At 38.8% G+C, this 16,785-nt stretch overlaps 1 protein-coding gene across 1 annotated transcript; it reads right to left on the bottom strand.

Moving 5' to 3' along the window:
* Positions 1-6,142: 6,142 nt before the first annotated feature.
* On the bottom strand, positions 6,143-8,425 carry LOC143154664 (uncharacterized). Its single transcript, XM_076326627.1, has one exon. The coding sequence runs from the start codon at positions 8,423-8,425 to the stop codon at positions 6,143-6,145; it is 2,283 nt and encodes a 760-aa protein (XP_076182742.1).
* Between the last annotated feature and the right edge of the window lie 8,360 nt (positions 8,426-16,785).

Below are 16,785 nucleotides of genomic sequence, written 5' to 3'. Positions count from 1 at the left end.
TAACGTATAACGTACAACGTATAACGTATAACGTATAACGTATAACGTATAACGTATAACGTATAACGTATAGTGTATAACGTATAACGTATAACGTAAAACGCATAACGTATCACGTATAACGTATAACGTATAACGTCTAACGTATAACGTACAACGTATAACGTATAACGTATAACGTATAACCTATAACGTATAACGTATAACGTATAACGTATAACGTAAAACGCATAACGTATCACGTATAACGTATAACGTAAAACGCATAACGTATCACGTATAACGTATAACGTATAACGTATAACGTATAACGTATAACGTATAACGTATAACGTATAACCTATAACGTATAACGTATAACGTATAACGTATAGCGTATAACGTATAACGTATAACGTATAACGTATAACGTATAACGTATAACGTATAACGTATAACGTATAACGTATAACGTATAACGTATAACGTATAACGTATAACGTATAGCGTATAACGTATAACGTATAACGTATAACGTATAACGTATGGCGTATAACGTATAACGTATAACGTATAACGTATGACGTATAACGTATAACGTAAAACGTATAACGTATAACGTATAACGTATAACGTATAACGTATAACGTAAAACGTATGACGTATTACATATTACGTATAACGTATAACGTATAACGTATAACGTATAACGTATAACGTAAAACGTATAACGTATGACGTGTAACGTATAACGTATAACGTACAACGTATAACGTATAACGTATAACGTATAACGTATATCGTATAACGTATAACGTATAACGTATGACGTATAACGTATAACGTAAAACGTATAACGTATAACGTATAACGTATAACGTATAACGTATAACGTAAAACGTATGACGTATTACATATTACGTATAACGTATAACGTATAACGTATAACGTATAACGTATAACGTAAAACGTATAACGTATGACGTGTAACGTATAACGTATAACGTACAACGTATAACGTATAACGTATAACGTATAACGTATAACGTGTAACGTATGACCTATAACGTACAACGTATAACGTATAACGTATAACGTATAACGTATAACGTATAACGTATAACGTATAACGTAAAACGTATAACATATAACGTATAACGTATAACAAATAACGTAAAACGTATAACGTATGACGTGTAACGTATAACGTATAACGTACAATGTATCACGTATAACGTATAACGTATAACGTATAACGTATAACGTAAAACGTATAACGTATGACGTGTAACGTATAACGTATAACGTATAACGTAAAACGTATGACGTATTACATATTACGTATAACGTCTAGCGTGTAACGAAGAACGTATATCGAATAACGTATAACCAATAACGTATAACGTATTACGTGAAACCTATAACGTCTAACGTATAACGTATAACGTATATCGTATAACGTATAACGTATATCGTATATCGTATAACGTATAACGTATAACGTATAACGTATAACGTGTAACGAAGAACGTATAACGAATAACGTATAACGTATAACGTATAACGTATAACGTAAAACGTATAACGTATAACGTATAACGTATAACGTAAAACGTACGACGTATTACATATTACGTATAACGTATCACGTATAACGTATAACGTATAACGTATAACGTATAACGTAAAACGTATAACGTATGACGTGTAACGTATAACGTATAACGTACAACGTATAACGTATAACGTAAAACGTATAACGTATAACGTGTAACGTAGGACCTATAACGTATAACGTATAACGTGTGACGTATAACGTATAACGTATAACGTATGGCGTATAACGTATAACGTATAACGTATAACGTATGACGTATAACGTATAACGTAAAACGTATAACGTATAACGTATAACGTATAACGTATAACGTATAACGTAAAACGTATGACGTATTACATATTACGTATAACGTATAACGTATAACGTATAACGTATAACGTATAACGTAAAACGTATAACGTATAACGTATAACGTATGGCGTATAACGTATAACGTATAACGTATAACGTATGACGTATAACGTATAACGTAAAACGTATAACGTATAACGTATAACGTATAACGTATAACGTATAACGTAAAACGTATGACGTATTACATATTACGTATAACGTATAACGTATAACGTATAACGTATAACGTATAACGTAAAACGTATAACGTATGACGTGTAACGTATAACGTATAACGTACAACGTATAACGTATAACGTATAACGTATAACGTATATCGTATAACGTATAACGTATAACGTATGACGTATAACGTATAACGTAAAACGTATAACGTATAACGTATAACGTATAACGTATAACGTATAACGTAAAACGTATGACGTATTACATATTACGTATAACGTATAACGTATAACGTATAACGTATAACGTATAACGTAAAACGTATAACGTATGACGTGTAACGTATAACGTATAACGTACAACGTATAACGTATAACGTATAACGTATAACGTATAACGTGTAACGTATGACCTATAACGTACAACGTATAACGTATAACGTATAACGTATAACGTATAACGTATAACGTATAACGTATAACGTAAAACGTATAACATATAACGTATAACGTATAACAAATAACGTAAAACGTATAACGTATGACGTGTAACGTATAACGTATAACGTACAATGTATCACGTATAACGTATAACGTATAACGTATAACGTATAACGTAAAACGTATAACGTATGACGTGTAACGTATAACGTATAACGTATAACGTAAAACGTATGACGTATTACATATTACGTATAACGTCTAGCGTGTAACGAAGAACGTATATCGAATAACGTATAACCAATAACGTATAACGTATTACGTGAAACCTATAACGTCTAACGTATAACGTATAACGTATATCGTATAACGTATAACGTATATCGTATATCGTATAACGTATAACGTATAACGTATAACGTATAACGTGTAACGAAGAACGTATAACGAATAACGTATAACGTATAACGTATAACGTATAACGTAAAACGTATAACGTATAACGTATAACGTATAACGTAAAACGTACGACGTATTACATATTACGTATAACGTATCACGTATAACGTATAACGTATAACGTATAACGTATAACGTAAAACGTATAACGTATGACGTGTAACGTATAACGTATAACGTACAACGTATAACGTATAACGTAAAACGTATAACGTATAACGTGTAACGTAGGACCTATAACGTATAACGTATAACGTGTGACGTATAACGTATAACGTATAACGTATGGCGTATAACGTATAACGTATAACGTATAACGTATGACGTATAACGTATAACGTAAAACGTATAACGTATAACGTATAACGTATAACGTATAACGTATAACGTAAAACGTATGACGTATTACATATTACGTATAACGTATAACGTATAACGTATAACGTATAACGTATAACGTAAAACGTATAACGTATGACGTGTAACGTATAACGTATAACGTACAACGTATAACGTATAACGTATAACGTATAACGTATATCGTATAACGTATAACGTATAACGTATAACGTATAACGTATAACGTGTAACGAAGGACGTATAACGAATAACGTATAACGTATAACGTATAACGTATAACGTATAACGTATAACGTATAACGTATAACGTATAACGTATAACGTATAACGTATGACGTATAACGTATAACGTAAAACGTATAACGTATAACGTATAACGTATAACGTATAACGTATAACGTAAAACGTATGACGTATTACATATTACGTATAACGTATAACGTATAACGTATAACGTATAACGTATAACGTAAAACGTATAACGTATGACGTGTAACGTATAACGTATAACGTACAACGTATAACGTATAACGTATAACGTATAACGTATAACGTGTAACGTATGACCTATAACGTACTGTAGTTGCTCGTGGTAGATCTCGAGGATCTTTCGAGCATTGAATGTGTTTGCACGATGGGTGCCGACTATAGATGACTCGAAGGACCACCTTCCCGTTGGAAGGACTAACTGTTGTTGATCGTTGTCCACTAGGCTGGACCGATGGAGGTTGTAATGCCGCCTTCGAGGTCTCCGCCGCTTGCTGCTCTCACGTCCAGGGGGGTGTTGAGCGTTGTCCTCACACACGGCGCCTCACTGGATGCACAAGTCGGCTGCCGAACTTCCTCGAAGGTCCAAGATTCCGTGGAGGCTCGAGGGATTGCTGGTAATTCCCTCGAGGAGTGCAAGTTCTTTGTGGGAACTAACGCCGGAAGCTTCACACGTCAATCCGTGCGTTCAGGCCAAAACTCTAACCGTGATCTCTTAGCTGTACTCTGTACGCCTTGGTTGTAAGCCCTTGGCGATACTCTGTACACTCTAGTCGCCGACCCTTGGTTCTATTGTCTTGGTGGTATTCTGTGCAACTAATCTAAGATTTCTCGGGTCAGTGCAAACGTCGCCTCGGTTCGCCCTACTCCCTTGAATTAAGGGTGGGTGGCGACGAATGCCTGACCAATTACGACGGGTCCTAGTCCCGCCGAATCTAGGACATGCCCATCGCTATGGGGCTTAGGTGGGGGCGTCGCGACGTAGACAGGGTGTCCAAACCCCCGCAGGCCTGGGCTGGAATTTTCCGGCATCTTGAATGATGCAACAAACGGCGCTAGGGCCTCGCGTGCCAGGCGATGTGGAGGGTCCCTGTCTAAGTGCCTGCAGTGGTTTATGACGGGAAATAGCTATCACTGGCTCCGTGCCTCGAGTCGAACAACAAATAAGCTGACCTTCGGTGACAGGCCCGTGCCGTAGCCATGTGGACAATTTCTCTAACAAACTCGAAGCACGGTCCCGCCATAAACCGCAGCTGCAAGCCTCTACATACCGCCCACCTTGAACTACTCGAGTTCAACTAAATCAAAGTAACCTAATGCGACTTATGCTATATCGCCTATTGGTTATTGTTGCTAAACGACTAAAATACAGTTTTTAAACACACGCATCGCGATCAATGTACTGTGCATGCTCTTCTTCGCTTGACTGCGACTGAAGTCTCTTCTTCACTTGACTGCGACAGAAGTCTCTTCTTCACTTGACTGCGACAGAAGTCTCTTCTTCACTTGACTGCGACAGAAGTCTCTTCTTCACTTGACTGCGACAGAAGTCTCTTCTTCACTTGATTGTGACAGAAGTCTCTTCTTCACTTGACTGCGACAGAAGTCTCTTCTTCACTTGATTGTGACAGAAGTCTCTTCTTCCTGCGCCCTAGGCAGCACGCAAATCCTCGTGAGTGGTCTCGTCAATGATCCACTGGCCGTCCGAGGAGAGACCACTCGCGTGACGCCATCCTGACCGGGTTGCAGCTCCGAGCTGCGCCTCAGAGCACACTTCCTTGGAGGCAGGTTGTCTTCCTTGATCGGGAACCCTCGTCCCGACCCTCGGGTGACTGCGTGTTCCAAGCCGCCATTTCTGCCGCTGCTGTAGTCCATTTAAATATTCCTGCTGCCATCGCTTCCAAAGATGGCGGAGCCTTGCTGCAACAGCTGAAATCTATTTAACCGATTAGGCCGAACACGCGTCATATCAAACTCGGCCAACGCCGTCAGTGCCTCTCCACTCAAGAAGTGCCCGGGAGTCAAAAGGATGCAAGTCCGACGGCTCGGGTGATAAAGGATGGGGTTAAGACATGCTTCAACCTGCGTGAGAATCGTGTATAATTCCTCAACGGTCAGTCTGTGGTTGCCCAGTCCTTATACGCGCGAGACGTCAACAATAAACCCAGGTGCGTCGCCTTGGCAGCAAATCATATAAATAGGCACAGGTAGGCCTTTCTCGAGGTGCGGAAACGTCCGCGGTCAATGACCAGAAAGGGTCCGGCATCGCCTACACCGCAGGTAGCGAAAACACGAACCGGAGTCACCTGTGCGGCAGGCCGAATCCCCACTTGAGACTGTTCGCTGCTGGGATTTGCCCTTGAAGCACGTGACACAATCGCGCAACACCTTTCGAGTTGCGCGTCTAACGAATGTAAGCCAGTGTTTTTCTGTGGGGGACGCGAGGGTCTGTTACCATCCGGGCAACAGTCGCACAGGCTCGCGTCGAATCAAAAAGCTAATTGTTTTTAGAAGAGTTATCCGCGACCTCGCGCATACCATTCGAGAGGCCCACGTCTTTGTTGCGTTCCCGAACGCGGGCAGATGGCCGCTCCGTATGCCTGTTCCGAAACGTCGGAGGACCCGCGCAACTCGGCGCCCAGGCTGGAAGACGGCACACGCCGCAGGACACGCAACGCAGAGATTTCCCGTATCTCATCTCGGAAACGGTTCGCCTTTGCAGATTCACAAATCGTCGTTCTGCCTGAGCGAGAGACCCACCGAGTTCCTCGATTCGTTTATTGCGTGGTATCGCGGCCACGAACCGGCCGTTTCTATTGCGCGTCGCGTTCCCCTTAAAACGTTTCTCGGTGCGACCACTGTCGCTCACGCGCCCGCCGTTGTCGAACTTCTTTACCTTCCCGGAACGCGAAACCGCTGCCTCTAATTTCGCAGTGGTGCTTGCGTGCAATCCGGAAGCAAGCTTGACTTTACCTTTCGAAACGGGCCACTGTAGGCTCCCACCTAGTACCCACCCGAGTCGTGTCTTTTGCCACAGAAGGTGGCTGGTTCCCACCCTTATCTGTCCGACACACAGGAGCTCCCAGAATAGGCCGGCGCCTATAAGTAGATCTACGTTCCCCGGGACTCCGAACTCTGGGTCAGCGGGCTTTATTCCGTCGGGTGTGGGAATGTTTGCCTTTTCCAACGGCATGTTGGGTAGCCTATCCGTGATTGATTTTATTACTAGGCACTCCAGGTTTGCCTTGAAGTTTCTACTACTGGATTCCATCTTTACCTGGGTAGTAGACCGGACGGTGCCTTTGACGCGCCCCAACGCGCCTACCATATATTCGAATGCCTGACACGGCAGGCCGGCCCGCTCGCAAAATTCCCTACTCACGAAATTTGCTTGCGAACCCGAATCTAACAAAGCGCGACATTTGTACCTGTTCCCTCCTTTCCCTATGACGACGACGACCGCCGTGGAAAGGACGGTGTACTGGGTCCTGGGTTGTGCCGCGCTTGAGCTGTGAAATGACACGGTGGGAGGATCCGATTCTACCTCGCGTTCCTCGGGATCCGACTCCTCCTTATGTAATAAGGTGTGGTGCTTCTTATCACACTTTAGGCACGTTCTTCGTGTGCACGTTTTGACTCCATGACCGGGAGCCAAACAATTGTAACACACTCGCGCCTGTTTTGCTATTGCACGCCGTTCAGAAACGGACATGGCTTTCCACTTTAAGCAATTGTTCAAGAAATGATCACCAGTGCACACTACGCATTTTCTAGCCTTACTAGCGACGTGCGACACTGGGGAGAACGTTCTATCCACTACTTCACGCGATTTCCTAATTACTGTCTTCGCGCTCGGTAAGGAACTTGGAATGTTACTCGCATCCTTACGAAGAAGGTATTGAGATCGTTGCTCAATGAATCCGACGAACTCGTGAAACGTGGGCAGCGTCTTCGAACCCATGGCTCGCCTCTCCCATTCATCACGGGAATCTACATCTAACCTTTTCGCGAGTGCCGCATTGACAACAGCATCAAGGTGGCCCGCGGGCTCCAACAGTGACCTGAGAGCACGCATGTTGTTAACTGCCCTATCCGCGAACTCACTGAGTGATTTACCATCCTGTCGCCTAGTCGGTTCGATCTCTAGGAGGGACTGAATATGATGGTTCACTAATAGCCTAGGGTCGTCGTATTTTTCCCTAAGCCGCGCCCAAGCTAATTCATAATTGGCTGCTGACACGCTAAATGACTCAATTGCTCGTGCCGCAGCACCCGATAACGAAGTCGTCAGGTAGTTGAAACGGTCGATAGCGGACAACTTGTCCGAACTGTGGACTAAGGAGAGAAAGGTGTCCCGAAACCGAATCCATTGCCCACAATCTCCGGTAAAGATTGGCAATTGTACGACAGGTAACTGCGCCGCCGGATGAGGATCGGACGGTACCTGTCTGTCGGAGGTGGCCGACGCCGTGCTAGGCGCCGCTTGACCGCGAACCTCTATTATTCGTTTTTCGGCGGCGACCATAATACTGTAGTATTTCTCCTCAAACTGCTCGCGCTCGTCTACCTGTGCTTCCGCTTGCGGGGTGTCCATTAAGGACGTGTCTATCTGCGATTGTATAGACTCAAATTTCTCGAGAAGGCACTGATTCGACTGAACGCGTTTTTCGAAAACGGCTAAATTTTCGCGAACATCTGCTGACTCGACAAACTTTCCGAAACTGGTCAACCTAGACTTCACATGCCTTCGTTCGAGAACAAGTGATTTTACGGACTCCATCTTTACACGATCAACACACAGATTGAAACAATAAATGACTCACGGACAAGAGGAGTGGATTGGCGGCTTCAGGCGGCTTCCGTAGACCGTCCTGCAGAATACTCGTTGTTCGTGCTGTCCGGATCCTAGGGCTGATGCCGTCCTGGATGCTGCCCCCTTCGGTTGTCTCCTCGTCGCTGTGGTCCAAGTTTTGGGTGTAGCAACCCTCGATGATGCCCGTCGCTTGCTGCCTTCACGTCCAGGGGGGTGGTGAGCGTTGTCCTCACGCACAGCGCCTTACTGGATGTACAAGCCGACGTGCACGTTGCACGGAGCCCAAAATGCTTCGTGACTGTAGATTCCAGCCGACTGTCCGACTCGTACGGACACAGTGGCTGCTTTCTGGCTGGTCCTCTCTGAAGGACCGATGTTGCTGGATGATCCGGCTCAACACCAGAATGTAGCTGGATTATCCAGCTCGTGGGACCATAGGTCGCTGGTTCAGATCCGGCTCGTACGGACCAAAATGTAGTTGCTCGTGGTAGATCTCGAGGATCTTTCGAGCATTGAATGTGTTTGCACGATGGGTGCCGACTATAGATGACTCGAAGGACCACCTTCCCGTTGGAAGGACTAACTGTTGTTGATCGTTGTCCACTAGGCTGGACCGATGGAGGTTGTAATGCCGCCTTCGAGGTCTCCGCCGCTTGCTGCTCTCACGTCCAGGGGGGTGTTGAGCGTTGTCCTCACACACGGCGCCTCACTGGATGCACAAGTCGGCTGCCGAACTTCCTCGAAGGTCCAAGATTCCGTGGAGGCTCGAGGGATTGCTGGTAATTCCCTCGAGGAGTGCAAGTTCTTTGTGGGAACTAACGCCGGAAGCTTCACACGTCAATCCGTGCGTTCAGGCCAAAACTCTAACCGTGATCTCTTAGCTGTACTCTGTACGCCTTGGTTGTAAGCCCTTGGCGATACTCTGTACACTCTAGTCGCCGACCCTTGGTTCTATTGTCTTGGTGGTATTCTGTGCAACTAATCTAAGATTTCTCGGGTCAGTGCAAACGTCGCCTCGGTTCGCCCTACTCCCTTGAATTAAGGGTGGGTGGCGACGAATGCCTGACCAATTACGACGGGTCCTAGTCCCGCCGAATCTAGGACATGCCCATCGCTATGGGGCTTAGGTGGGGGCGTCGCGACGTAGACAGGGTGTCCAAACCCCCGCAGGCCTGGGCTGGAATTTTCCGGCATCTTGAATGATGCAACAAACGGCGCTAGGGCCTCGCGTGCCAGGCGATGTGGAGGGTCCCTGTCTAAGTGCCTGCAGTGGTTTATGACGGGAAATAGCTATCACTGGCTCCGTGCCTCGAGTCGAACAACAAATAAGCTGACCTTCGGTGACAGGCCCGTGCCGTAGCCATGTGGACAATTTCTCTAACAAACTCGAAGCACGGTCCCGCCATAAACCGCAGCTGCAAGCCTCTACACGTACAACGTATAACGTATAACGTATAACGTATAACGTATAACGTATAACGTATAACGTATAACGTAAAACGTATAACATATAACGTATAACGTATAACAAATAACGTAAAACGTATAACGTATGACGTGTAACGTATAACGTATAACGTACAATGTATCACGTATAACGTATAACGTATAACGTATAACGTATAACGTAAAACGTATAACGTATGACGTGTAACGTATAACGTATAACGTATAACGTAAAACGTATGACGTATTACATATTACGTATAACGTCTAGCGTGTAACGAAGAACGTATATCGAATAACGTATAACCAATAACGTATAACGTATTACGTGAAACCTATAACGTCTAACGTATAACGTATAACGTATATCGTATAACGTATAACGTATATCGTATATCGTATAACGTATAACGTATAACGTATAACGTATAACGTGTAACGAAGAACGTATAACGAATAACGTATAACGTATAACGTATAACGTATAACGTAAAACGTATAACGTATAACGTATAACGTATAACGTAAAACGTACGACGTATTACATATTACGTATAACGTATCACGTATAACGTATAACGTATAACGTATAACGTATAACGTAAAACGTATAACGTATGACGTGTAACGTATAACGTATAACGTACAACGTATAACGTATAACGTAAAACGTATAACGTATAACGTGTAACGTAGGACCTATAACGTATAACGTATAACGTGTGACGTATAACGTATAACGTATAACGTACAACGTATAACGTATAACGTATAACGTATAACGTATAACGTATAACGTATAACGTATAACCTTTAACGTATAACGTATAACGTATAACGTATAGCGTATAACGTATAACGTATAACGTATAACGTATAACGTATGGCGTATAACGTATAACGTATGACGTATAACGTATAACGTAAAACGTATAACGTATAACGTATAACGTATAACGTATAACGTATAACGTATAACGTATAACGTATAACGTATAACGTATAACGTATAACGTATAACGTATAACGTATAACGTATAACGTATAACGTATAACGTATAACGTATAACGTATAACGTATAACGTATAACGTATAACGTATAACGTATAACGTATAACGTATAACGTATAACGTATAACGTATAACGTATAACGTATAACGTATAACGTATAACGTATAACGTATAACGTATAGTGTATAACGTATAACGTATAACGTAAAACGCATAACGTATCACGTATAACGTATAACGTATAACGTATAACGTATAACGTATAACGTATAACGTATAACGTATAACCTATAACGTATAACGTATAACGTATAACGTAAAACGCATAACGTATCACGTATAACGTATAACGTATAACGTATAACGTATAACGTATAACCTATAACGTATAACGTATAACGTATAACGTAAAACGCATAACGTATCACGTATAACGTATAACGTATAACGTATAACGTATAACGTATAACGTATAACGTATAACGTATAACGTATAACGTATAACGTATAACGTATAACGTATAACGTATAACGTATAACGTATAGCGTATAGCGTATAACGTATAACGTATAACGTATAACGTATGGCGTATAACGTATAACGTATGACGTATAACGTACAACGTAAAACGTATAACGTATAACGTATAACGTATAACGTATAACGTATAACGTATAACGTATAACGTATAACGTATAACGTATAACGTATAACGTATAACGTATAACGTATAACGTATAACGTATAACGTATAACGTATAACGTATAACGTATAACGTATAACGTATAACGTATAACGTATAACGTATAACGTATAACGTATAACGTATAACGTATAACGTATAACGTATAACGTATAACGTATAACGTATAACGTAAAACGCATAACGTATCACGTATAACGTATAACGTAAAACGCATAACGTATCACGTATAACGTATAACGTATAACGTATAACGTATAACGTATAACGTATAACGTATAACCTATAACGTATAACGTATAACGTATAACGTATAGCGTATAACGTATAACGTATAACGTATAACGTATAACGTATAACGTATAACGTATAACGTATAACGTATAACGTATAACGTATAACGTATAACGTATAACGTATAACGTATAACGTATAGCGTATAACGTATAACGTATAACGTATAACGTATAACGTATGGCGTATAACGTATAACGTATAACGTATAACGTATGACGTATAACGTATAACGTATAACGTATAACGTATAACGTATGACGTATAACGTATAACGTAAAACGTATAACGTATAACGTATAACGTATAACGTATAACGTATAACGTAAAACGTATGACGTATTACATATTACGTATAACGTATAACGTATAACGTATAACGTATAACGTATAACGTAAAACGTATAACGTATGACGTGTAACGTATAACGTATAACGTACAACGTATAACGTATAACGTATAACGTATAACGTATAACGTGTAACGTATAACGTATAACGTAAAACCCATAACGTATCACGTATAACGTATAACGTATAACGTATAACGTATAACGTATAACGTATAACGTATAACCTATAACGTATAACGTATAACGTATAACGTATAGCGTATAACGTATAACGTATAACGTATAACGTATAACGTATAACGTATAACGTATAACGTATAACGTATAACGTATAACGTATAACGTATAACGTATAACGTATAACGTATAACGTATAACGTATAACGTATAGCGTATAACGTATAACGTATAACGTATAACGTATAACGTATGGCGTATAACGTATAACGTATAACGTATAACGTATAACGTATGACGTATAACGTATAACGTAAAACGTATAACGTATAACGTATAACGTATAACGTATAACGTATAACGTAAAACGTATGACGTATTACATATTACGTATAACGTATAACGTATAACGTATAACGTATAACGTATAACGTATAACGTATAACGTATAACGTATAACGTATAACGTAAAACGTATAACGTATGACGTGTAACGTATAACGTATAACGTACAACGTATAACGTATAACGTATAACGTATAACGTATAACGTGTAACGTATGACCTATAACGTATAACGTATAACGTATAACGTATAACGTATAAGGTATAACGTATAACGTATAACGTATAACGTATAACGTTTAACGTATAACGTATAACGTATAACGTATTACGTATAACGTATAACGTATAACGTAAAACGTATAACGTATAACGTATAACGTATAACGTATATGGTATAACGTATAACCTGTAACGAAGAAAGTATAACGAATAACGTAAAACGTAAGACGTATTACATATTACATATAACGTATAACGTATAACGTATAACCTATGACGTATAACGTATAATGTATACCGTAAAACGTATGACGTATAACGTATAACGTATAACGTATAACGTATAACGTATGACGTGTAACGTATAACGTATAACGAACAACGTATAACGTATAACGTAAAACGTATAACGTATAAAGTGTAACGTATGACCTATAACGTATAACGTATAACGTATAACGTATAACGTATAACGTATAACGTATAACGTATAACGTATAACCTATAACGTATAACGTATAACGTATAACGTATAGCGTATAACGTATAACGTATAACGTATAACGTATAACGTATAACGTATAACGTATAACCTATAACGTATAACGTATAACGTATAACGTATAGCGTATAACGTATAACGTATAACGTATAACGTATAACGTATGGCGTATAACGTATAACGTATGACGTATAACGTATAACGTAAAACGTATAACGTATAACGTATAACGTATAACGTATAACGTATAACGTATAACGTATAACGTATAACGTATAACGTATAACGTATAACGTATAACGTATAACGTATAACGTATAACGTATAACCTATAACGTATAACGTATAACCTATAACGTATAACGTATAACGTATAACGTAAAACGCATAACGTATCACGTATAACGTATAACGTATAACGTATAACGTATAACGTATAACCTATAACGTATAACGTATAACGTATAACGTAAAACGCATAACGTATCACGTATAACGTATAACGTATAACGTATAACGTATAACGTATAACGTATAACGTATAACGTATAACGTATAACGTATAACGTATAACGTATAACGTATAACGTATAGCGTATAGCGTATAACGTATAACGTATAACGTATAACGTATGGCGTATAACGTATAACGTATGACGTATAACGTACAACGTAAAACGTATAACGTATAACGTATAACGTATAACGTATAACGTATAACGTATAACGTATAACGTATAACGTATAACGTATAACGTATAACGTATAACGTATAACGTATAACGTATAACGTATAACGTATAACGTATAACGTATAACGTATAACGTATAACGTATAACGTATAACGTATAACGTATAACGTATAACGTATAACGTATAACGTATAACCTATAACGTATAACGTATAACGTATAACGTAAAACGCATAACGTATCACGTATAACGTATAACGTAAAACGCATAACGTATCACGTATAACGTATAACGTATAACGTATAACGTATAACGTATAACGTATAACGTATAACCTATAACGTATAACGTATAACGTATAACGTATAGCGTATAACGTATAACGTATAACGTATAACGTATAACGTATAACGTATAACGTATAACGTATAACGTATAACGTATAACGTATAACGTATAACGTATAACGTATAACGTATAACGTATAGCGTATAACGTATAACGTATAACGTATAACGTATAACGTATGGCGTATAACGTATAACGTATAACGTATAACGTATGACGTATAACGTATAACGTATAACGTATAACGTATAACGTATGACGTATAACGTATAACGTAAAACGTATAACGTATAACGTATAACGTATAACGTATAACGTATAACGTAAAACGTATGACGTATTACATATTACGTATAACGTATAACGTATAACGTATAACGTATAACGTATAACGTAAAACGTATAACGTATGACGTGTAACGTATAACGTATAACGTACAACGTATAACGTATAACGTATAACGTATAACGTATAACGTGTAACGTATGACCTATAACGTACAACGTATAACGTATAACGTATAACGTATAACGTATAACGTATAACGTATAACGTATAACGTAAAACGTATAACATATAACGTATAACGTATAACGTATAACGTATAACGTAAAACGTATAACGTATGACGTGTAACGTATAACGTATAACGTACAACGTATAACGGATAACGTATAACGTATAACGTACAACGTAAAACGTATAACGTAAAACGTATAACGTATAACGTATAACGTATAACGTAAAACGTATGACGTATTACATATTACGTGTAACGTATAACCTATAACGTATAACGTATAACGTATAACGTAAAACGCGTAACGTATCACGTATAACGTATAACGTAAAACCCATAACGTATCACGTATAACGTATAACGTATAACGTATAACGTATAACGTATAACGTATAACGTATAACCTATAACGTATAACGTATAACGTATAACGTATAGCGTATAACGTATAACGTATAACGTATAACGTATAACGTATAACGTATAACGTATAACGTATAACGTATAACGTATAACGTATAACGTATAACGTATAACGTATAACGTATAACGTATAACGTATAACGTATAGCGTATAACGTATAACGTATAACGTATAACGTATAACGTATGGCGTATAACGTATAACGTATAACGTATAACGTATAACGTATGACGTATAACGTATAACGTAAAACGTATAACGTATAACGTATAACGTATAACGTATAACGTATAACGTAAAACGTATGACGTATTACATATTACGTATAACGTATAACGTATAACGTATAACGTATAACGTATAACGTATAACGTATAACGTATAACGTATAACGTATAACGTAAAACGTATAACGTATGACGTGTAACGTATAACGTATAACGTACAACGTATAACGTATAACGTATAACGTATAACGTATAACGTGTAACGTATGACCTATAACGTATAACGTATAACGTATAACGTATAACGTATAAGGTATAACGTATAACGTATAACGTATAACGTATAACGTTTAACGTATAACGTATAACGTATAACGTATTACGTATAACGTATAACGTATAACGTAAAACGTATAACGTATAACGTATAACGTATAACGTATATGGTATAACGTATAACCTGTAACGAAGAAAGTATAACGAATAACGTAAAACGTAAGACGTATTACATATTACATATAACGTATAACGTATAACGTATAACCTATGACGTATAACGTATAATGTATACCGTAAAACGTATGACGTATAACGTATAACGTATAACGTATAACGTATAACGTATGACGTGTAACGTATAACGTATAACGAACAACGTATAACGTATAACGTAAAACGTATAACGTATAAAGTGTAACGTATGACCTATAACGTATAACGTATAACGTGTAACGTATAACGTATAACGTATAACATATAACGTATAACGTATAACGTACAACGTATAACGTATAACGTATAACGTATAACGTATAACGTATAACGTATAACCTATAACGTATAACGTATAACGTATAACGTATAGCGTATAACGTATAACGTATAACGTATAACGTATAACGTATGGCGTATAACGTATAACGTATGACGTATAACGTATAACGTAAAACGTATAACGTATAACGTATAACGTATAACGTATAACGTATAACGTATAACGTATAACGTATAACGTATAACGTATAACGTATAACGTATAACGTATAACGTATAACG

This window comes from Ptiloglossa arizonensis, unplaced genomic scaffold (assembly GCF_051014685.1).
Source record: "Ptiloglossa arizonensis isolate GNS036 unplaced genomic scaffold, iyPtiAriz1_principal scaffold0960, whole genome shotgun sequence".
Classification (NCBI taxonomy): Eukaryota; Metazoa; Arthropoda; class Insecta; order Hymenoptera; family Colletidae; genus Ptiloglossa; species Ptiloglossa arizonensis.
This window is presented reverse-complemented; position numbering and strand designations above follow the sequence as displayed.